Here is a 23,073-nt window from a genome sequence, read left to right as displayed (position 1 = left end):
TTGATGCTAACTTCCTGTTAGCATTTGAATGCTAACCTTAGGTCATTGATTTTAGCATAAGAACTATTTTTGATTGAATATGATTTGATTGACAATGTTTTTTGCTTCAATTTATAGAGGAACCGTAATGATCTACTCCAGTCTGACTCGCTAATGCTAATTAGCGCTCTACTCGCGGCACTTTTTTCACTCAAAAGAACGGCTCCACGCTGCAAAAAACAACTTTTATTGGAATAACTTGATCGTGACTTTTTCCTTTTACTCTCTAATGTGGCTACAACTTAACAGTGTATCAGACCGCGTGGAACCACACTGCCCCTCAGTGGCCAAATCGGGTACAACATGAACAGCGCTCCCATTAAAGGCACACAAAGACAAGACAGTATAAAAAATTTAAATAAAATCGATTTTGGGACATTTAAAATGGATTCTGAATCGTACTAAATGAGAATCTATTTTTTGGGCACACCCCTAATATCTATGTTTTGAACCGTCATGCTAATTCATTCTCCGCGAAGCAGGAAGTAGTAACCAGTTTGATGACAAGCACGCCGACAAATAAACACACTGATGAAACAGCAACTATGGTCACGCCGCCTCCCATTTATTCCTTGTATATGTAATATTTATGAGACATTAGCTATGCGGTCGAGTTAGCATGCCACACGCTTACGGGTAGTGCATTAATAAATCCACTTCCTGTTACTGTAAGCTGACAGGAAACATCTTAGAGACCAGCGCAAGTGCTTGTATGCGGTTTCCCAGTCTGCTGTGAACCTCACGTTCACATGTCCGGTGACGGAAGACTTTTATCCCTTGCCTGCGCTCTTTTGACTTTCTTTACACATTTCCCCGCCCCTCCCCCTCCGCATGTATGAGTGACCGCCATAGTTATTTGGCTCCCCCCCACGGCGGCCTTGTCTGATGTCAAGGGGCCTTTGTGGCGGGGATCTGATGCATGAAAAGTGAATTAAGCTGTGCGCGCGCGCGCGCGTCTGTGCCACTACAGTAAAAGTTTCATCAGGTGGAAGGTTTTAAGGACTCGTACACACACACGCTCGCGCGCGCGCGCACACACATCACAAGACATCACGAGATCCCAAACGAAGCCATTTGTTCTTTGTTGTCACGTTAACAACTGTATTCTGGAGTTAAATGATTCAACCCAAAACGACAGTCACATGAGTCGCATCCGTATTGTTTGCTAGCATGCTAGGCTATTTGACACGCTAGCACAAACTGACGTGACACGGCAGACAAATATGCGCACTAGCAGTTTACAAAAACTGTTGTTTTTTTTCTAACTCAACTTTTGTCTTGAACCCAAAATAGTAAATGTTAGGGAATGTGTCGAACCAAACTGTCACTTCAAAGTAGACGACACAAGTTATATTTGATATTAGTAGCTGCATCAGTGGCTAACGACTTAACTACTTTTAGTTTCACTTCTGACTTTGCACAAGGATGCCTTCAAGGGAGGTGAAGAAAAACACAGATGGAAAAAAAATCATTGTTAAGGAATTCAATTAAAACCACAGGTGGCGGCCATTTTGCCATTTGCTTTTGACTGAAAATGACATCACATGATCAAACCCAGAAAACAGGTGAACCGTGACCTTAGGTACTAACTGTGGTGTCATTTTAAGTTGACAGGAAGTGGCAAAGTACAAAATGGCCGCCACCTGAGATGGAAAAAAAGTGGTTCAGGAAATGGATGGAATTCATATTCTGCAAATGCAATATTAATCAGAATTCTTGTTTAGACTAGTGGAGGTTTATAGAAAATATTGTAAGAAAATGTTTGACTTAAAGCTGCTTTCTGTAACAATTTCCCCCCAAATATCTTTATAATAGCCTTTTTATTTGCTCATTTATGACTGAAACGTCTTCTAATTAGCAGATTAGCACACAATGGGAACTCCTGCAGTTAGTTTCTAACTAAAGTTTTCAGACTGGATTTGGGTTCGAATTTTCTGCCTTCCATTCTGCGGATGTGACGTCATGTGCGCATTGTGTATATGAAGAAGGCTGTGTGCAGTTTCTTTTTTGGTCAACAGGAGGCAGTAAAAATTGAAATTGGAAAAAATGAATTAAATTAAAAACTACTGTATCAAAACAAGGTTAAACAAAAAGAAAAAAGTAAAGTATAATTAACGTATACTGAGGACTATAGTGTTGTGCATTTAAGAGGCGTGGCCAACTGAGTGACATCACGTGGCCTACATTTTCTCTGTGAAGCTCCCTCGCCATTGATCACCAGGGCGGGGAAATGCTCAAATTTGACCCGATTGTTGGTGCGAGCATCGTACGGAAGACGTATAAATATTTAAAAAGTGCAACATCACACTCGACCCCTCGACTCATCTCCTCCATTCAGTCCTATTGAAAGATTCATCGCACGCGCGTGTGCGTTTGCTTGCGTCTTTCTTCCAACAATGCGAAGCCATCTGCTGGCGCCCTCTTCTAACCTTTGACCTCTCTGCCCCTTTCTCTCTCAGCCGAGCCTCTCCCGCTGACGGACCTGTGCCGTCGCGCGGCCCGCCTGGCGTTGGGCCGGGAGCGCCTTCAGGAGATCGAGAGCCTCCCCCTGCCCGAGACCCTCAAGAATTACCTCCAGTACCAGTGACCGACACCGGCCGAACCCACTGGCACCACCAGGACTCACACGGCCGAGCAGCGGGTGGGAAAGAAGGAAGCGCTTGAAGGAAACGGACCAGGAGGAGGAGGAGGAGGAGGAGGAGGAGGAGGAGGAGGAGGCGGTCCCGAGCGAGCGAGCTGCAGGTGGGAGCTCATTTTTTAGACTACAAGTTAATTATTGACCTGGCTGGCGGAGATAAAGGTGGCTGTGGAGCACTATCGCCACCTAGTGACGAGAATGGAAACTGTGCAAGAGAAAGCACAACTGAGTTCATCCTCACCCCCGGAGGCCTTCTTGATGAGTCGGCGAGCGCCGACGCGGGCGACAAAGAGGACGGGAGCACAAAAGTTTTTAACCTCAGCGACCCAAAAAAAAAAAAAAAGCAGCTCTTTTTGGGTTCAAGACGTCAACACGCCGCTCGGATCTGCATTGAAGCCCTTTGCAGACATGTCACATGGCTGGAGAATCGTTTTCCCGGCAAGTCTTAATTCTTCCGCCGGGATGTTTTATTGGTTCGTTGAAATCAACACGATAACAACATTGAATTTTAGTCGGGTTGAAATGTATTGTCACTGAAAGTATTAAATTGAGTGGACAAAAGGCTGCTGGTCTGTTTGTTACTTTTGTTAAGTTCTTTGAAAAACGGACTGATTTGGCGTGTCATGAATAACTGCTGAAGTGTAACAGGGCCACACTGAAAAAGAAAATAGTAAAATGATGGGGAGAAAGAATTTTTTTTTAAATTGCTGATCCGAATAATCAATGATTTATAAACGAAAATCTTGAAAACGTTCAAGTTTGAGTCGATGTTAGTTGATTGGGCGAAAGGTAGGCCCCGGACTGGTCGCCAGCCAATCACAGCGCGCACGTAGATAAACAACAGGTCCTGCAGGTTTTGGACGTTTCCCTTCTCCAACACAGCTGACATCTGATCAGCTCATCAGCAAGCTCTGCATAAGCCTGATAACGATCCTGTTGATTGGAATCAGCTGTGTTGAAAAAGGGAAACCTGAGGGTTGAGGTTTGCCCAACCCTGATTTTTGTGTCATGACTAGGGTTATTATAGTTTGGGAATTTTCATTTCAGTTTGTTTTTATTTCGTTTTTAGTTTCTTTTTTTTGTTTTTTTTAGTTAGTTTTTTTGTTTTTCAGGGCGGTTACGTTAGTTTTTATTAGTTTATTTTTTAAAAATTGCTTATTTTTAGTTTTGGTATTAGTTTTTTTTAGGCGTATTACTTGTGTTCAATAATTAATAAATACTTTCTAACGTCCTTATTCCGATTTATTATCGAACTAAATATGCTTAAAATCATATTTAAAATCATGTATTGAAATGAATGACTAAAGACTAAAACTTCGGGACATTTTCACCATCAGTATCAGTGAGTTTTTGTTTTTTTATAAAGCATTTTTGTTTTTATTTTATTTCGTTAGCATTTAACTAAAATAACTTTGATCATGACATTCATTCAATAAAATTACATCTTTTTATTATGAAAAATCTTTTCTTTTGTATTAGAATTTAAGCTTGATTTTTTTTTTATATATTTGGATGTTATGCTTTTAATAATCTTAAGAATATTTTTCTTGAAAAAAAAAATTCTTAGAAGATTTATTTATTGTGTTATGGATACTATTTTTGTAATAGCTCAACTTTATTCTTGTAAGGATAAAAAAATAATAATAATAAAAAACGTCCCCCCCCCCTATACATATATCACAGATAACATCTCGACAAAAAAAATCTTGCAAGGCGAATGCAAGACTTGTAGAATTGTATCATTTCTTTACACAGTGTGGCCCTAATAATCATCCTCACATTCCAGTGACCACATGTCAAACGTTCTTCTTCAAACCACCGACATGTCCGAAAAGGGCTTCAATCCTAAAAATGAAAAGAAATTCCTTTAACGTTTCTTAACTTGCACTGGACAGGACACTAAATGTATTTTGACCAAAGTATTCCATGCTGGGAAGCCATGTGGAGGTGCGCGCGCACACACACACACGCACACGCACACGCACACAAATAATGGCAGTAGGACGAGGCTGTGGAACTTTCAGATATCAGACTGGATCTGTTTTAAAGAGCGCAATCTGCTAATGAACATTCACTGCCGTTGACGGCTCGACGCGTCAAAGTCCCAATTGATTGGGCCGGCGGTGATTGAGTTAAGGAACTCGGGTTACAAGTTTCGAACGGACGTACAAACATGACCTCTCGCGCCGTAGCAGTTCATGACCGAGAATGCAGATCACCGTTACACACGCACACACTGTAGACCAATCATGTTTCGTTTCTGAATTAAGGCTTGAGTCACTTTCTTTTCTTTTCTTTTCTTTTTTTTTTTACATTTGAGTTTGTATTCTTATTAATATTATTGTGAGTGTGGAGTCTGATTCTGATGTCAATAGTTCCTTGATGACTTGTTTAAAATTAAAAAAAACTAATCATTGATGTTACATTCAGGTGAATTTATTGCAAAGATGCTGGTGATGAAGGGAGGAAAATGTAAACCTGTTTCTTCAATGCTGCTTTATTATTATTATTATTATTATTATTATTAAAGATGGCTGGTCTGGCTGTGTCCTTCACCTGTAGAATGTATGGAGAGATGGTTGTTGTCGGATATGAAATGTGAATAAAAGCATAAAGTGAATTTGAGAAAATGTAATTTATTTATTTAAATTTATGATGGGTAATGGGTGAGTATGTAACATTTTTCCGTCGCTGTTGAAAACATATCTGTATGTTGAAATTGAAAACTGATCATGTATCATGAATTATTTATTTTTAATTGATATTACAATTAATTATACAATTATTTAATAGAATCGTCTGTGTTTGTAAAGAAATAATAATTCATGCTCGTTATTATATAATATAATAATTTAAATATTTTTTATTTATTGTTCAAAATTAATTATTGAGATAAATTGATAAAAAAAAGTTATACATTTTAATTAACCAATTTTTATTTAAATCAGTTGAGTAGCCCTGGCTCAATGTGGGTGGACCCAAACGTTTGACTCCACCCACACGGATTCTCATCCTCTTCTTCTTTATTTTTTATTAAGTACTGTATTTCTTTGGTGGCTTTAATGATGTGCCGACCACCTCTGAAAATAAAAAATGATTGCCCCAATATTTTTTATTTTATGGCCATTAAGCCTTTTTTCTCATTGAACAACATATGGGCGCATATGAAAGAAAATACTAAAAGCGACAGTGTACAGTTTTTATTTTTCAGTGTTACAAAAAACATTATCTTTAACAATTTTTTAAAATATAATCCACATAGGTCTAGTAATCGCTATAGTACAGGAGGCTGACATGCTTCACCGCCATCGAGACAAACTTAGCTTTTTGACAGTCCTGGATGGTTGAGTTGGTCTAACAGTTGTCCCTCGCTTTAAAAAAAAAAATCTGCAAAGGAGAATGTGAATTGACTGGGCCAAGGATCATTTGTGCTCCAAATTCTGTCAAGTGTGCAGTTTCCTCTGGAGTAACTCATGCCTGATTAGCACTCAAGGCTATGGATGCACTCAAAGCATATTATAAAGTGAGCAAGCAGCCATTAGTGAGACTTGAGATGTGTCCTACCTTTACGGTGGTACACAAAAGGTGGCATTTGATTAAGAAAATGACTATTCATGTCGTTTGAAAGGATATTGTCAACAAGAATAATGGGTGGGAAACTGTCGCAATGTATTTTCACTAGTCCGAGGTCCATTAGTGTTATTGAATGTGCAGTGCTCATCAGTAAAAGGCCCATTAATATGCTAATTAGCAGTTTGTTCTTCTTTATCCCCAGGGGGTTGTAGAAAAACATTAGACACACAAAAAGCAAGTAGAGCTGCAAAAATTAACTTATCAATAAGTGAGTGTATCCATTTATCCATTTCCTATATCCTCATTTGAATCGTGGGTGAGCTGCCTGGAGCCAATCCGAGCCGACTTTGAGCAAGTCAGCCAATCACAGGCAGCTTGAATAGACTACAGGTACTTAAACCATTTTTTTATGTTAACTTTTTTTTTTTAAGTCGGTAGAAAAGTACTTCATGTACAAATAAAGGTATGACCAAATGCTATTTTAATCGTATTATATATATTTTTTTGTAATCACTCTGTTAAACAGTTTGGAATTGATTAGCATGCAAACTTTGAAAACAAATGTTTCAATTAATGTCAAAATTGAAATATAGGCTAGTCTTGTATTTTGGCTTCACATTTTATATCCGACTCTCGACTTTATTCATCCCGTGACCGTCAAAAGTGAAAACCCGTGAACAAACAGAACACGAGTCATGCTTTTCAATTTGACAGGACTTTGGCGCCATCTTGTGTTTCCTCATCCCGTGAGGGAAACAAAATGGTCGCAGCCAGGAACGGCGCTACATTGGGGAGAGGGGGTGTAACACTAACAGGAGTCAGAAATAGGAGGAGCCCCAGTTAAGACCTTCCAGCATTGCATTTAAAAATGTTTTTTCTTCATTTAATAAAGTTTAGAAACATAATGTATTTTACAAGTAGCACTAGTAACCACTTTTGTTAGTCTTTTTTTAAACATAAAAATCATCATTTTGACTGAACTACATTTCACTCTGTACTTTAATTTTTAATGTAAAATATATGAATTGGTATTTTTCACCAGAGTTACTTAGGTTAGCCAAACTGCCTCTTGGCTAAGCCCATTTGACACATTTCTACATATAAGAGTGAGACATCCATTCATAGATCCTAAAGTCTTTATTGGTCAATATACAGAAAACAGTGGGATGACCACTACAAAGAGAAATCTCAACCATTTGTTTACAAATAAGAAAAAACAAAAATATAAAATAATTGTTCATAACTTCTTTACAAGTGTCGCTTCATGTACGGTTAATGATTTGCTCTGTCAGAAGCACAACATGACAAATGACAAATGTCTCACACTGATGACATCACAACTAGGCGCTATCGAGAAAGGAGAGCTACTCTGAGATTGGATCATAATGGTACAGAAATGAAGTCATTTGAGAGCTTTATGGTCATTTAGGGCAACATGAGTGAGATATTCTTCTGCTCTTAAAGGGAAACGCACTTCTTGTGCGACGCCTTGTTAACATTTTGCGCGGGGGCGGGTCAAAGCGTCACTTTTAACATAACATTAAAAAGTTTTATGAGTTTCCTTTCTTGGAGGCACTGGAGTGGAATTCAAAGTGAAGAGGTCAACTACAGCATGACCTCTGTCTTCATATTTGTTAACAATACGGAGTACCAACAATATTACTGCTTTAGTATCTGATAGCGTTATGCTAATCATTTCAGCATCAAGGTAAGTTGCGATCAACCAGAGGAGCTAAGATTACTGGGCTGCCTTGAGATACGAGTGACCAAGTCAAGCCGTCGTTTTTTGTTGTTGTTGTTGTTGTTGCTTTGACGTACAAGCAAACATTTGCAATACGAGCCCTGCGCTGTAAAAAGAGAATTGTTGAATCAACCCTTAAGTCAATTTATTAAGTCAATGTATTAAGTTTAATGAACTCAAATGATTAAACTTAATTTATAAGTAATTCAACTTAATATAGTGACTTAGATGAACTTGATTCAATTGTGTGTTACTATTTGAAGTAATTCAATTAAATTGGTTCAACAATTCCCTTTTTAGAGCGCATATGACGGCAGTTTCTTCAAACGAGGTGTCAAGCTGTTGCTTCCGGTCAAACTCAGCAAAATAACTATACATGAGCTGTGTATTCAAATTTACCTTCATGTCTGCTATATTAATTAATTAATTGCAACAACAAATTTCATTACATGCTAACGTTTAGCATCTGTCTTTACTATGCTGCCTCCAGGTAAGCAAGAAGGCTCAGCACAAATGTCCATTCAATTAATGCAAAAGTGGCAAAAATGCTTTCTTTACTTTTCTATTTAATTCTGTCATTAGTGTATATTTTTTTTATAAAATACAGTTCTATAAAGTGCTATTTTTCTTATTTAAATTTTTTTTGGGGTGGAGCCTGGAATGGATTAATGCCATTTTCATTCATTTCAATGGGCAAGTATGATTTGAGATGAATGCTTTGATTTACAAGCGTGGCCAGGGACCCAATTCAACTCATATCTCAAGGCAGCACTGTCTTGTCCTTTATGTAAATTACATTTTACAATCACAAAAGTATGTTTGGCTTTCATAGTAGTCATGCAATGGGATGTTTCGGAGTTAAGTGCACAAATCGTCTCAGCTTTCGGCTGACGATGGAAACGAGGACACGCGCTGAACAAAACCGCGTTACAAACTACACTAAACGCCAACGTTGAGCTACTTCCCATCTCTCGTGTCACGTTGGAGGAGAATAAAGCAGTGCAAAAGACCAACAAAGCAAGATAGTTCTCTACAATGTGTGCCGTTTTAAATCAACTGCATTTGCAAGTCATTCATTCGCTACAAAAGGAATCACGGAGGGGGGGGGGGTGCATTTCATTTCAAATATCAAAATTCACTACTCACGATAAGTTTGGGATATTCGCTGTTGCGGGGAAATTACAGGATGAACCTAAAATAATTCTCATTCACTGCCGTTGACGGCTATAGACGTCAAAAATTAATTTTTACTGGGCTAGTAGTGAGCGCATTTTTTTTTCCGGATTTGCTCTTCTTTTAGAGCATAGGTGTCAAACTCCGGTCCGTGAGTGCCGCAGTCCTGCAGGTCTTGCATGTTTCCGTTCTCCAACACAGCTGATATATGACAGCTCATCAGCAAGCTCCGCATAAGCCTGATAACGATCCTGTTGATTGGAATTGGCTTGTGTTGGAAGAGGGAAACCTCCAAAACCTGCAGGACTGCGGCCCTCCAGGACCCGGAGTTTGACACCCATGTTTTAGAGGCTGAACGGCAAAATCCACAAAGACATCCACTTCTTTATCTTTCTGTGACTCTTCCAGTCTCTCGCCTGTAACCTGCTGATGTCACTCTAACACCCTTTTCACACTGCACTTACTCAATGCGAGAAGCTTAAATGAAGTGTGCGTTTTTGGTTCATCCTGAAATGTCAACTTGTCAAATGTAACAACACAAGACTGCTTTGAGTTCAGGACGACCAGTTAGGCTGTAGTTTGCACTTTGTCCAGCAGGGGGCAACGTTTGATAGGAAATGACAAGTAAGAGCTCGGCTGTGTGCGTGCGTGTGTGTGTGTGTATTTGTGTGTACGTGAGAAAGAGAGAAGAGAGGGTGAAGTGTGTCCAGTATATGTGCAGAAATATGTTGCTTGTGTGTGTGTGCGGTCAGTATGTTACAGAGGAAGTGTTCGCCATTCCCATCTCGCCCTCATCTTCTTCCTCGTCCTCCTCTTCCTCATCGTCATCATCGCTGTTATCCGACTCCGCATTTGTCATTCCTCCCACATGTTCTTCATCCCCCTCTTCGCCGCGCGCATGAGCGCCTCTCGCATTCTGAAAATCGTGAATGTTGTTGACGCACATGTCACAGAAAAGTTTTCCGTTTGGGTTCGAGCGGGCTACCTCCATGGGGTTTACGGTGATGTTGAGCGCAGATTTGTCCCAGTCCGCCTCCGGCTCTTTGGCTCCGTCCTCGTCCTCTCTGGAGGCCTCCTGATGAGTGGCATGGATTCTGTACACGCCAATCACCACGATCACCACCAGGGCGGCGATGCACACCACAATAACAACTGTGGCTGCTGGAGGTGCTGGTCCTGGACAAGAAGAAACAGAAAGCCTCACCTACATTTGATCCATGAATCTGTATTCATATTTTGCTAACAGTCCTACCGTATTTGATTTTCCAGGCTATAAGTTGCTCTCGAATATAAGTCGCACCAGTCAAAAATACGTCGTGACGAGGAGAGCTGGGACTGGCACCCAAAATGGCCGTTCCCTAATCCTGTCGGCCGCAGTAAAGGCGTTTCGTTTGGATTTGAGACTTCCACTTCTAACTATGGAAATGTTTTTCTTTCTGGTTTAAAATGAATTGGTTGTGACCCGACTTCAGATAAGAATTGGCCATAAAAAAAAAAAAGAATGCCGTTCAGAATCAAATCATAATAAATCAATGAATATTGTCGCATGCACTCTATTTCAGAAAGTAGTGGGAATGCACCAAAGTATTTGCCAACTGCCAAAACAAAGCAGTAGAAGAAGAAGTCACGGCATGGCAACTAATGCATATTTATCTATGAACAAATATGTGATAAACAAAGGGCCATCTCCACAGCTAGCTTGCTAGCTTAGCATGCGGCATTTCCACAACAGGGATTTCTACCTTTGGCTACAATGTGAAACGGGATTATGGTTAAATGAAACCATTACTAAAAAGAAAAATGGAGTAAGAGGCAGAAGTTTCTAATCCAACCGCAACTCGCTTGCTGCTATCAACACGATTAGGGAACGGGATTTTTTTGTGTGTGTAGTTTTTGTTGTTATTAGATAAATATTGATTCGGAACTGCTCCAGATGATATATCTGGCACAATTGTGTGCTGATTTATCGCATTTTTTGTATAACATTGATGATTATTATAAAAGCGACGGAATATTGTTGGTATTAAGAGGTGAATTAAATTGGGTAGGTCACAAGGGAACGGCCAGGTACCAAATGCAAAGATATTGAAAATGTTCTCTCTTCATTTAAAATTGTTTTTATTTATTTATTTATTTTTACTGTATTTTGAGTAAATAAGAGGAAACATAATCATGTACACTATTTTAAACACGCTTTGATCATAATAATGTCCATTATAATTAGCTGTACAATGAGAATATTGGGTGGCACGGTGGGTGACTGGTTAGCACGTCCGCCTCGCGAGATCGAGTCCCTTCGGCCTTCCTGGGTGGAGTTTGCATGTTCTCCCCGTGCCTGCGTGGGTTTTCTCCGGGTACTCCGGTTTCCTCCCACATTCCAAAGACATGCACGGCAGGTTAATTGAACACTCCAAATTGTTCACAGGTGTGATTGTGGATGGTTGTTTGTCTCTGTGTGCCCTGCGATTGGCTGGCAACCAGTTCAGGGTGTACCCCGCCTACTGCCCGAAGCCAGCTGGGATAGGCTCCAGCAACCCCAGCGACCCTTGTGAGGACAAGCGGTTATGAAAATGGATGGACGGATGGGAATATACTATCTCGTATATATATATATATATATATATATATATATATATATATATATATATATATATATATAGAATCTTGTATATACATACTCTAATATTTTAAGATGTATTTGCCACTTTTTTTTGTCATTCAAGCAAAAACAAATACATACATTATACAAATTAACAAACTCACCGAATAAAACCCCCCACTTAATTTAAAATAAAAAAAAATCAAGGTCGAACAGGTACAGTAAAATGGTTCAGAATAATTTTTAACATGGAATATTTGGTAAAAATAATCATATAAAAATTAATCTCTGTCACAATATCTTGGTCTTTTTTGTCTTTATGAGCTACGCAACTAAACTACTAAATAAGAACTATTTTTTTTAAATGATCTATTCATATATTTACTTATTTTTAATATATTTATTTATTAAAGAAAAGCATTAAAGTCTACACATAGTTAATGTGGTTAAAAAAACAACAACAATGCTTTTCTTTCAAATATAAGGACATTTAAGTGACCTCTGAACTTTATAATATAGCTTTTTTTTTTAACTGCTCCTGCTGAATAGTGACATTGCTGCCCACAAATGTATTTTTGTATTTGACATCCAACAGCGTAAAGCATAATGGATGACAAAAAAATGCAAATTTCTCCCATCGGCATACAGTCCAGTTTGGATATCCGTGTCACCATTTTGGATTGATACATTTGGAAACAAATAGCACGATGTCTTTTTGAAAGTATAAATCCTTACCTGCCATGTGGGAATTGGGAGCGTGCACCATGAGCGGGTGATGAACGGGTCTCATGTACTGCGCCTGAGCGGCCATATGATTGACATGCTCCACCGGCTTTGCGTGGTGAAGAACGCTGACCTGAAGTGACACAAGAACACTCGCCGTTGTCGAGATTGCGTACGCAGCAAAAGACAATACGAGTCAAGTGAGTGGAGTGGGCGAGGCTTGAAGGCGGCGAGCCACTCGAGCATGAGGAGGCTAGAAAATCACTTGGGATGGAGAGCGACGTGCCCTCAAAAGGGAAAAAAAAAAAAAAAAAAAAGTGGAGCTTGGACGGGAAGTGAAAATTACCTCCAAGATGAATTCATTGCTGGTGTAACGGCCGTTAAGTTCTGAGCAGGTGAGTCGGAACCTCCTTTCACTCAGGGTGGCGGGTCGCCAGTTCTTGTAGCGCACCTGACGCAGCGCCTGCTCATAGTGGGCCATGGAGTCCACACCTTGCACACAACAAAACCCAACACATTGCCCTCATGCGGCATCACAAATCATTCACAGTCAGGACATTTCACTGAATTGGACAGGATGTTGTGGATTTTGTAAAGCTTTTTTTAAAGTATACAGGCAAGTCCGAATTTAGCGTAGGTTAGTGTAGAAGCGAGAACATATGTCTGTAAATATGGTTGTGTTTTTTGTTTTAAGTGTTGCTCCTTTTTATGTGTAGTTGTAGTAGTTAGTAGGGTTTAAAGTTAGCATCTATGCTAATGTGGTGTTTCACACTATATGTTAGCATTACCATAGCCAACATTTGACGTATTGTGGTACTTCATTAAACTGATAACATAATTCTCCTTTGTTTCATGGATCAGTTTTACATGACGTGAAGGGTTTTTAAAAATAATATGGTCTCTCAATTTTGCAGACCAATTGTGGATGCGTCGGGTGGACTTAAACGTTTGACTCCGCCCACACAGATTTTTCAAAATGGTTTAAACACATTTTTTTCTCATGACGTAAAGTTGTTGGTTTTTTTAAGACACATTTCGGAGCATCGAAAATTACAAACACTCAAGCCTCAGTCAGCCGGGGCGGAGCTAACTAAACGGTTTGAGGAAGAGGCGGAAGTGCAGTACTACATGTCCCCAGCGATAGCGCATCCCTGGACAGTTTCGGTCAGGTTTTTAATTTTCGTTGTTCAATGCAGTCTTCATAACATACTGTAATTGTTATGTGGTAGGGTTATAATTAGGGTTAGGTTTAACAACAAAGAAAGAAAAAAAGAAGGCGCTTTGAGGTGGAAAATCCGGGTGGGCGGAGTCAAACGTTTAGGTCCGTTTAGTATCAGGCGTAAAAAAAAAAGCGTAATTAATCACTTGACTTCAATAGTTAACTTGTGATTAACTGCAAATTTTGTATCTGTTCTAAATGTACAATAAAATGTATTTTCAAAAATGTTCATATTCTTGTGAACAGAAAGGTGGAAAAAATGTTAAACTAATAGAAATATGGCTGCATCTTTTAGTCACTGAAACAGTAATTTCATAATAATTCATAAAATTGAGTTAAAATTAAAAAGAGTAACTGTACTGTAAAAAAGTGTGATATTGATTTGTGTTGAGGTCATTTTTCTGCCACTAGATGGCATAATTGCACTTGAAAGACATTGGTGACAGCTCAGTGCACTTTTCATATTCAGAGCTATCTAATCTTTAACATGAAGTAAAATTGTGAAATTCTGCACTTGACCCTAGTCTCCACAAATATATGCATTATTCTTAAATGTATTACTGCAAATTTTTGACGTGGACGTGTCTGCTGCCTTGCGACTGGAAATCCCCCAGTACAGGATTTCCAAGTAAGGGGCGGTCATTAGTTGCGTGTTAAAAAAAAGTAGTAGGAACATTAAATTAACTCAAAATGAACACAATAATTTTGACACCCTTAGTTGAAATAAATGTTTAAAAAGTATGTTTTATAAATTTTCTAAGCATGTGAGAGGAATATTTTAAGGCTTAAACTATTTTATTTTATTTTATGGTATTATCATCTAATGCGAGTGGTTCTAGAATACAACGCCACAGTGAAAAGGGATTACTGTATTTATTTACTACAAATGTCTTAGAATTGCTATCACTTAAACTTTCAAAATGTTCAAATGTGCATGTAGTATTTAGGTTAGGTATTTGAGTTTTTTTTGTTTTTTGGGGGGGGGGGCAATGTTGCTCAGATCACTGATCAAAATCCCCCCCCAAAAAAGTGCCTTTAAGCAATAAATAATTCTCACGCAAGACAACCCAGCATCTCACACTAAATTTTTATTTTTAATTGACGCTTTAGCTGTAGAGGATATATAAGGGATGGGCATCATCATCCCCTGACCCCCACTCTATTGAGAGCACAAAATAAATCATGAAAATGAAACCTGCTGAAAAGCAATATCCGAGTCATCCGCAGGTGTTCAAACCTCACCATATATCGATATTCCCGAGGTGGAGTTGGTGGCGTCCAGGTGTTTTCCCAGCAGAGCGCTGTGATGAATATGCAGGCTCTCTCTTTCGGGATTCAGCTCGTCCCCAATCACCAGGATATCGCAGTAATCCAGGTTATGCATCACCTCCATCACACCAGGCCTGCGGGCTGCACGCGGCGACAGAAGAAAAAAAAAGAAAAAAAGAAAAAAAAGAATGATACAACTAACAATAAAGCACTGAAAACGGTGTCAGACATTTCCATGCGGACATCTCACATCCACTGAAGCCGTCTCCCTTCATTACTGTGCTGGTGATGTAAAGCTCCTTGAAAGGTGCCACGCCCAGCGGAGCGCGAAGGTCAACGGCGGGTCGGATGAGTCGGTCGGATCCTGTAATGGTGATTCGCGGTTCACTGGGCGGCTGCACCATGACGACTGCCTTGACGTCTGGGATGGAGAGACACGCGTCCTCTCCGAAACACCTGACAAGCAAACAGGATGCTAAGATGGCAACGTGAGTGAATGGATTGGTATGCATGTTTTTTTTTTTTTTTTGAAACAGGATACGAGGAGGAGAGAAGGTCCTCAACTTATGTGCAGTAAGACTCATTGTTCCCACAGATAATATTTGCCTTTGAGTATTGTTTGTACGTAATATGTTTGTATAATCACTGTAGCATCAATGCTAATTTCTGTCTATGGTGTTTCGCAGTAGACGCTACTATGCTAGCATTAAGCGAGTTGACTTTTGTTCACCAAAATTACATGGTTTTATTTAATATTTTGGTGTTTAAATGTACTATAATGCTAGCATTAAGATAGTAGACTTTTGTTGGCTAAAATTAAATATTTTTTGTTGTTTAAAAAAAAAATACTTTGGTGATTTATGTGCAGTAATGGTAGCATTAAGCTAGTGGACATCTGTTAGCTAATATTATATGGTTTTGTCTAACATTTAGTGTTCAAATGTACTATAATGCTAGCATTAAACTAGTGGACTTTTGTTAGCTAAAATTAGATGATTTTGTTGAACATTTTGGTGTTTAAATGTACTATAAAGCTAGCATTAAGCTAGTGGACTTTTGTAAGCTAAAATTACATGGTTTTGCTTGATATTTTGGTGTTTTATGTACTATAATGCTAGCATTAGTCTAGTAGACTTTTGTTAGCTAAAATTATATGGTTTTGTTTAATATTTTGGTGTTTATATGTACTATAAAGTTAGCACTAAGCTAGTGGACTTTTGTTAGCTGAAATTGACAGTTTCGCTTAACATTTTGGTGTTTTATGTAATATAATGCTAGCATTAGGCTAGTGGACTTTTGTTAGCTAAAATTATATAGTTTTGCTTAACATGTTGGTGTTTTATGCTAGCCTTAAGATTTTTGTAGTTTGAATGTACTATGTTTAATGCTCTTCTATTTTCATGTGTTAGTTTTATAGTTAATTTAAACTAGGAGTGACAAATAACTTCAAAGCAAGCATGTTTGTAACTTATTTGGAGAATTAGGCAAGAGAAAGTGTGACAACAGAAGGAATACTTAAAAATGTGTGTAAGTTTAAATGTGTTTAAACAAGGGCTGTTAAAATTAAAGCATTCATTCTGGAGATTAATTTTAATTCTTAAAGCGTAATTTTTTAAAAACTCAGTTAACTCTGTTTTATTTACATCCTGTTACGGCCTATAACCTGCAGTCAAACTTGACAGATAAAGATTGATTATAGTTAGTTTTCTTTCAGTTGTACTTGCTTGATGCTTGTTGGAGAAATCTCAAGTAATTTGCACACTTTACAAAGAAAGATTGATATAGCATATTATTTGTACATCTCATCTGGCAAGTTGAAAAAAAGATAGCTTGTCAAGATGAGTGCATTTTGATCAGTAGTATTTTACAGGAGAGGAATTCTATTCAAGGATACCATAAGTTAATAATGATTTTTTGCAATTTTGTAGATTGTGCTCTGACAAAATATTCGGTTTATTGTGCACTTGTCAAGAAGATCATCGGCAGGACCGACTTCACAATGCTGCCTCTTTAATACATTGCATTACACACTCAAGTGTATTTCCAGCTTACTGAATCCGACTTCAGCCACAGCCTGCGAATGAACTGTGTAAAGAAATACCACCATATAAAAAGTGAGGTAAACATTGCTCAGAGTTGGCACTTAACCACACAGAATGAGACATGTGAAAGTGAAGCAGCTTGCTTGCTTGTGTGGCGCTCAGAGGGCGGCCGAGCCGTGAACACACATTGAGAGGCGGCGCCAGCCACTCGTCACCACATTGTTTTTACGGCTGCGACACACAAACGTGAACTTGGCCTCAGCGAGGGCCTAATCCACTGCCATCCTCTCCCGAGCTTGAAAAGCCCCATTATGCTTAGCCCCCTGCAGGGAGACAAACAACATATGCGAACTCTGTGCGCTGTATTTGCGAGATCTGCTATAGAGGATTCTGATGTCTGCCTGTGTCATCGGATTGTTTATACTCGCCAGCGGAAAGAAAAAAAAAAAATTGAGAGTTTGCAAATCTGTGATTCGAGTTTACAGTATAAGGTTACAAAGGAGATGCATTTGCTGGTTTAGGACATTAGAGAGTCGTAATTATTTTACAAAAAAAATAATTACATTCATGTATAAAAATGCCTAACTAAATTCCATCTTGAGGACTGTCAGCCAATTAAGCAAAAATAATATATTGGTGCCTTGAGATGTGTACATTATTAAAAAATATATAAACACGGCAAAAAAAAAAATCCTTTGGCATTATGAAGTGTTCTTGGGAAAACTGCTCCCCTGCGAGTGAACACCTGATTAATAAACCTCTATGAGGGGTTTGTTCCATAAGAGATATTTTGCACTGCCATGCCTGAACACACTTATCGGATGCCTCGAGACAAGCCCAATAACAGACGTGTGTATTTAAAAACAAACAAACAACAGAAGCACTCACAGTACAGTGGTGCTGATGTGGAGACGTCGCAAGCCCGGCGTCGGGAACTGGCGCGAGTTGATGTAGGACACTTTGGTCATGGCTGTGTTGATGCTGTCCAGATCTTCTCCTTCCACTACCAGCATTGACTGTGCAGGGTTAAAATGGAACTGGAAAAAGAGAAGACAGTCAAGATTGACATCGTGCGTCATACAAATGCAACATGGCCCTTTCCCATTATATACTGAATACATGACTCACTTGTTAGTCATATTGTTGAATAGTGACGAGCCAAAATCCACAATGAGTAATTGACGCCCCCTCAAAAATGTTTAACTGCCTATAGAGGCCACAAGGTGGCACCGAATGATTTGTTAGACAGGGCTTCGGCACAAAATTAGTGAATAGGTGAGATTTAAAGCAAAAAACGGAGTTTAGGATAATTCGATTCATGTAAAAACAAACATACTAACTATAATTACTGCTTCTTAACTCATTCACTGCCATTGACGGCTACAGACGTCCAAAATACATTTAAACTATTTCTAGTAGTTCTACTATTTCCATTTTTAACAAGAGTATGAAAACCTAGAAAAAAAAATGTTATTGTACATTTTAAACATATACAATTTGTGATTAATCATGAGTTAACTATTGAAGTCATGCGAGTAATTACAATAAAAAAAAATTACCGCCTGATGCGATTAAAAAAAAATAAAAAATTAGGGGCGTCAGGTGATTAAATTTTTTAATCATAATTAATTGCATGACTTCACAATTTAACCCACGATTAATCACACATTTTATATCTGTTCTAAATGTACAATAAAAAAAATTCTAGGTTTTCATACTCTTGTTAACAAAAGTGGGAAAAAATGTTAAACTAATAGAAAAAGATCAAATGATTTTTGGACGTCTATAACCGTCAATGGCAGTGAATGAGTTAAAAACAACAACAACGCATTGTTTGAGAATATAATCCTGTCTTTTAGAACACAAAGATACCCTTTCCATAATAAAAACTAAACAAAACGTAACATCACCTCTTTCTTCCCTCAAACATTTTCTTTGAAGGAATAGTTTGTAATATTTAGTGCCATCTAGTGGTAAACTAATAATTCATTCATAAAAAAACCCCAACAATATTAATTTCAATAATATGCATAAAAAAAGTTCTATCACATCAATGTACATTTTGTTTTATATAATCGTAGGTCTGGTGCTTCGTTCTCGCTAGCTTTTGCTAGCTTCTCCCGCTAGCCACTCTCGTTAGCCGCTCTAGTGAGTTGTTGCTCGCTACTTCCTCTAGGTCCTGCTTGCTCGCTCACTCCAAATGATAATTGGTAGTAATTGGTGGTAGGCTTGCGAAGTGCGGTCTCTCTGAAGCTACGTGTACTGGGACGAGGCCAAAAAGGAAATTGCTTGGCGGAAGAAGCGTTGGAGGTCGCCTTATCTGGTGAGTTTGTTTGTTTAATTGTCGAAGTGTGACGAAAGCTAGCAATGCTACACTAAAGTTAGCACCACCTACCGAAGCGGAAATCTCTCCTCTAACTCGAGCGAAACCAATCCCATTGAGAACCCCGCGAACAAACACGTGCGAAACCAGCGTAGCGTCGCGATATTTTTGGTTTGGTCTGAACGTAGCACTGCAGTATGTGTTGCATTCTATGAGTTTGCCACTAGATGGCACAAAATAATACATACTGTTTTAAGATTATGGCTTTATGTGGGGGAAATGCAACTTTTTTTCTTTATAAAGATTAGGACATTTGATCACAACATAATAGATGTTTTTTCCCCTCAAATTATTATTATTTTTTTTATCATAACATTATGAACATATACTTCTTTGCACTTATAAAATGTATTCCATGACAATTATAACTTCATAAACTCTCTTGTTTTAGTGTAAGGAAAAGAAGGAAGACCTTGTTGCTTTGTCTCTTATCACTTTGCTATGAGACATCCAAGATGAGGCATATGATAACTGTCCGTTTGTGTGTGTGTATACAGTATAAGGAGAAAATAGACACATCCTAGAAAGCCGCCATCTGGTTGCATTTGAACTGTTCTCTTGCATGCAAGTTTTTTCTCTCTCATTATCTATAAGTATTTTATCTACTAAAGGCTGAACAGTTTTCCTTTGACAAATTCTTATAATATCGAGATATGCAAATACACATGGTAATTAAGTTAAATAATTAATTTACAGAAGACAGTCTTAATATATCAGGAGGAAGTACAACACTACTAGTACTCCTGTACAATAGCAGTTACAATGCAATGTGTGTGTGGTGTATTCTAACCTTTCCCCCCAATAACCACACACCTTGATGTCCTTAGCCAGGCTTTCAAGGGAGTTAATATCGAGACCTTCTTTGCAGGCCTGCAAGCAGGAGATAACCTTCTGGGTTTCAATGCGGCCCGGGCGGATTGTCAGGCCCGACAAGCTGCCGTGGAAATACTGGGTGAACCTCGGAGTCGCTACCTCGCCACCTAAATGGGAACGAGGGCGGCAAACGGGGAAAAGAATAGGGGAGATAAGGAAGACCAAGAGAAAGTCAAGAAGGGAGATAAGGGAAGTGGAAAATAAGAAGCGGGTCAATAAAGGACAATTGGAAAGGAACGGGGGAGTAGACGACAACATGTGTTTGGTCTGCTTCAATGGGAGAAGCTTCATAGACAATGTGTTCAAATGATGTGAGTAAGGGCCATTTTAATAGTACTCACTCTAAAAGCAGAGAGAGAGAGAGACAGGGAGAGAGAGAGACAGACAGACAGAGATACAGAGAGAGAGAGACAGACAAAGACAGACAGAGAGAGAGAGAGAGACAGAGAGAGGAAGAGAGAGAGAGAGAGAGAGAGAGAGACAGAGACGGAGAGAGAGAGAGAGAGACAGACAGACAGACAGACAGAGAGAGACAGAAAGACAGAGAGCGAGAGAGAGAGACAGACAGACAAACAGAAAGAGACAGAAAGACAGACAGATAGAGAGAGACAGAGTGAGAGACAGAGAGCGAGAGTTGTGTGCCTTCAATGTCACACCACATTGCGCCAGGGAGAATTAAACTCTACTGGATGTAGACGCAGTATCATTATATATCATTAAGAGCAAAAAGAAGAGGCAGCGAAAGTCCCCCACTTACCACAGAACAGAGCGAATACCGTAATATGGTGATTGGTTGAACATTTTGCTGTGCTATGCTCAGCAAATTTCCATGAACTCATCTATGGTGTTTCGCATTGTAAAATATGCTAGCATTTAGCTAGCAGACTTTCATTATCATATAGTTTGGTTGAAAATGTAAAGATACAATTTATTTTTGTTTGTTTGTTTATGTTAAGTTTTACGGGTAACTTCAAGTTAGTGTGAGTGTAACCCCCCCCCCCCCCCCCCCCCCGTTGCAAATATCTTCCAGATGAAGCAGAACTCGTGACGTTGCTTGAATTCATGTCGGAGTAATCACATAAATGTGATACGACAGGCTCCCAACATCTGGCACATCATCATATACATTCTGACGCTTCCTCTTGGGGATTTGGAGCACAAGTTTGACAGATGCAATGGATATTCATCCTACGATTGTTCTGTAAGTGTCACAGCAAGGAAATACATATTTTTATAGCCGATAAACAGAAGCACAAACATGCAACAAAAGTGTCACTTTCAATGAGTATTCATGTCACCATTCTTTGGACTCCTTTTGTTTTCTGTGTTGCTCTTTAAATATTTATTCCACGTCAATGTTTGTCTCTTACATTTATGTATCAGCTGCCAGTGTGCGGATGCGTCACTTGTGTTAGCCTGTTACATTTCCTCCTCAGCGGAAATTCTGATTTTGATGTTGCCTCTTGCTTCGCTTCTTCTTTCACAACTAAAAGCCGAAACGCTTCCCGCCTCAGGAGACAGCCTTTGAGTCATTTTTCTTCCTTGTTGTGTTTTAAACCCACACACTTTTGTTGCAGAGTGAGCAGCGGGACGTTTTTATTGCACATTTTACAAATGCTGCTGTCGTATTTGCAGTGTGGAGTCTGAGGCTGATGGACCCAAATGAAGACGGAAGTGGGAAATTTACGCGCACCTGAAAAACACGACTGAGGTGTTTGTAATATTTCGATGACATTATGCAGTATGATGGAGTGCAGTTGTAAACCGCAGTCATTAACAATTTGTCAAACTAGAGTTTAGAGTGCCAATAAACACTAGCTATTATTTTGGATATAGTTCCAGTAATTAGAGGGGTCAAGTGGACCAAATTAGGATTTTGGTTTATTGACGCTACAAAAATGTGACAAGCATAAAATGAGGTAAATGACGTCATTTAAGAGGCTGTGCCCTTCTAGAACCAGCAAATGACCGTTTCAATGTGTATTATGCATGTGTATTTTTTTATATTTTATTTCATCTTATTTCACTCAAGAAATGAAAGGGGACAGAAAGAAGTAAAACTTGTGATATATGCCCTGATCAACACAAAATGAATCACAGCAAGCAGTCGTTTTCAACAGAACAATTTTACAAATTAATTCCACAGCGTGATATATATATATATATATATATATATATATATATATATATATATATATATATATATATATATATATATATATATATATATATATATATATATAGATATATATATATAGATATATATATATATATATATATATATAGTACTGTAATTGAGCTTTTATACATAAAAAAAAAATCAGATTACAATCCAGATTGCTCCACAAACTGATACCTTGAATTTAATACATCTTGCTTTTTGTTTTGTTCTGTGTTTCGGTATGGAAAAAAAATATCAGCTCTTCTTAACTTGTTTTCACTTTTCGTTTTTTGAATCTAATTTGCATGCCATTTAGTGACATTTTATACATTATTTTAAGGCGGTTATACTTCATCAATTCACAAAATGTTAAAGTTTTTAGTTGTATAAATATATATTTGAGTATTTATTTTGCAGATTGCAGGGGGCAGGCGGAATTCTCTCGGACCCTCCACATCCTGGTCACCACCTCTTAGAGCTCCCTCCCTCAGGAAGATGCTATTGCACTATAGACACTAAAACCAGCAGACATCTCAATAGCTTCATCTCTTAATTGCTTAAACAATTGACCCACAATTCCATAGTGGCGCCTTGCAAATGTTTGCTAATTTTGCACATATCTGTGACTAGTACAAGTGTA

At 38.6% G+C, this 23,073-nt stretch overlaps 2 protein-coding genes across 5 annotated transcripts in view; one reads left to right on the top strand and one right to left on the bottom strand.

Annotated features, from left to right (window-relative positions):
* Positions 1 to 5,307, top strand: part of spsb4a (splA/ryanodine receptor domain and SOCS box containing 4a) — an 87,858-nt gene extending 82,551 nt beyond the window's left edge. For all 3 annotated transcript variants that reach the window (XM_086071510.1, XM_086072332.1, XM_086072708.1), the window contains exon 3: positions 2,499 to 5,307. In XM_086071510.1, the coding sequence (XP_085927636.1) occupies positions 2,499 to 2,626 (128 nt within the window). In that variant the 3' untranslated portion in view covers positions 2,627 to 5,307. The remainder of the gene's footprint in view (positions 1 to 2,498) is intronic.
* A 2,065-nt stretch (positions 5,308 to 7,372) lies between these two features.
* The window catches only part of clstn2a (calsyntenin 2a), a 158,353-nt gene continuing 142,652 nt past the window's right edge, over positions 7,373 to 23,073 (bottom strand). For both annotated transcript variants that reach the window (XM_086072840.1, XM_086072846.1), the window contains 8 exons: positions 20,213 to 20,379; positions 17,905 to 18,053; positions 15,225 to 15,430; positions 14,948 to 15,115; positions 12,833 to 12,978; positions 12,499 to 12,619; positions 10,150 to 10,340; positions 7,373 to 10,080 (listed from right to left, as the gene is read on the bottom strand). In XM_086072840.1, the coding sequence (XP_085928966.1) occupies positions 9,913 to 10,080; positions 10,150 to 10,340; positions 12,499 to 12,619; positions 12,833 to 12,978; positions 14,948 to 15,115; positions 15,225 to 15,430; positions 17,905 to 18,053; positions 20,213 to 20,379 (1,316 nt within the window). In that variant the 3' untranslated portion in view covers positions 7,373 to 9,912. The remainder of the gene's footprint in view (positions 10,081 to 10,149; positions 10,341 to 12,498; positions 12,620 to 12,832; positions 12,979 to 14,947; positions 15,116 to 15,224; positions 15,431 to 17,904; positions 18,054 to 20,212; positions 20,380 to 23,073) is intronic.

The sequence above is a fragment of the Leptonotus elevatus genome, chromosome 1, assembly GCF_054856555.1.
Source record: "Leptonotus elevatus isolate MCC_2025b chromosome 1, RoL_Lele_1.0, whole genome shotgun sequence".
Lineage (NCBI taxonomy): Eukaryota > Metazoa > Chordata > Actinopteri > Syngnathiformes > Syngnathidae > Leptonotus > Leptonotus elevatus.
Note: the sequence above shows the minus strand (reverse complement) of the source record. Positions and strands in the feature narration are given on the sequence as shown.